General features: G+C 30.2%; 1 protein-coding gene across 1 annotated transcript; it reads right to left on the bottom strand.

Annotated features, from left to right (window-relative positions):
* Positions 1-5: 5 nt before the first annotated feature.
* Positions 6-579, bottom strand: LOC106751489 (ubiquinone biosynthesis O-methyltransferase, mitochondrial-like; the record flags this gene model as incomplete). Its single annotated transcript, XM_014632387.1, has 3 exons — positions 6-94; positions 226-406; positions 481-579. Coding segments are annotated over 3 exons (369 nt in total), but the record flags the coding sequence as incomplete, so codon positions are not given.
* Between the last annotated feature and the right edge of the window lie 13 nt (positions 580-592).

The raw sequence follows: 592 nt of genomic DNA, 5'->3' as shown, positions 1-592 counted from the left end.
AGACCATAACAAAGTGCTGTACTGGACGACCAAGACCATTGCTTTGTTATCGGATTATATACTATCCCATGAATCAATTTAGTTTTGCAACCATCTATAAAATAAGAACATTTAAAAAAGGCATGTTGTACTAAATGCAAAAATATGAACAGTTTTTACGTTATAATTTTATATGATACGTCTTCAAGAATATTTTCAAAAAATATAATTTGGATAAAAACTTACTATTTCTCAATATACGTTGAACTTCGTGTGGCGGAATAAAGTTATTCCAATCATGTGTGCCACGAGGTATTACATTTATAATATATTCACTCACTACAATACCTGCCAACCAGCACAATAGAGTTTTGTTTGGTGTTGTTATAAAAATTGATCCACCAGGCTTCAGAAGTTTTATGCTTTCCTGCAGTAAATATTTATAAAGTGATTAACTTGCTTTGATTGTGCACAGTGGTTTTCATAATTGTGTTGTCGTACTTTTAGAAATAATTCCTGGTTATTTACGTGTTCTATAACCTCAGAAGATATAACAACATCATATAGTTTCTCATTTTTATCAGAAAATTCTTCAATGTTTATACAGATGTAG

This window comes from Dinoponera quadriceps, unplaced genomic scaffold, assembly GCF_001313825.1.
Source record: "Dinoponera quadriceps isolate SergipeBrazil2010 unplaced genomic scaffold, ASM131382v1 C3864659, whole genome shotgun sequence".
NCBI lineage: Eukaryota > Metazoa > Arthropoda > Insecta > Hymenoptera > Formicidae > Dinoponera > Dinoponera quadriceps.
Note: the sequence above shows the minus strand (reverse complement) of the source record. Positions and strands in the feature narration are given on the sequence as shown.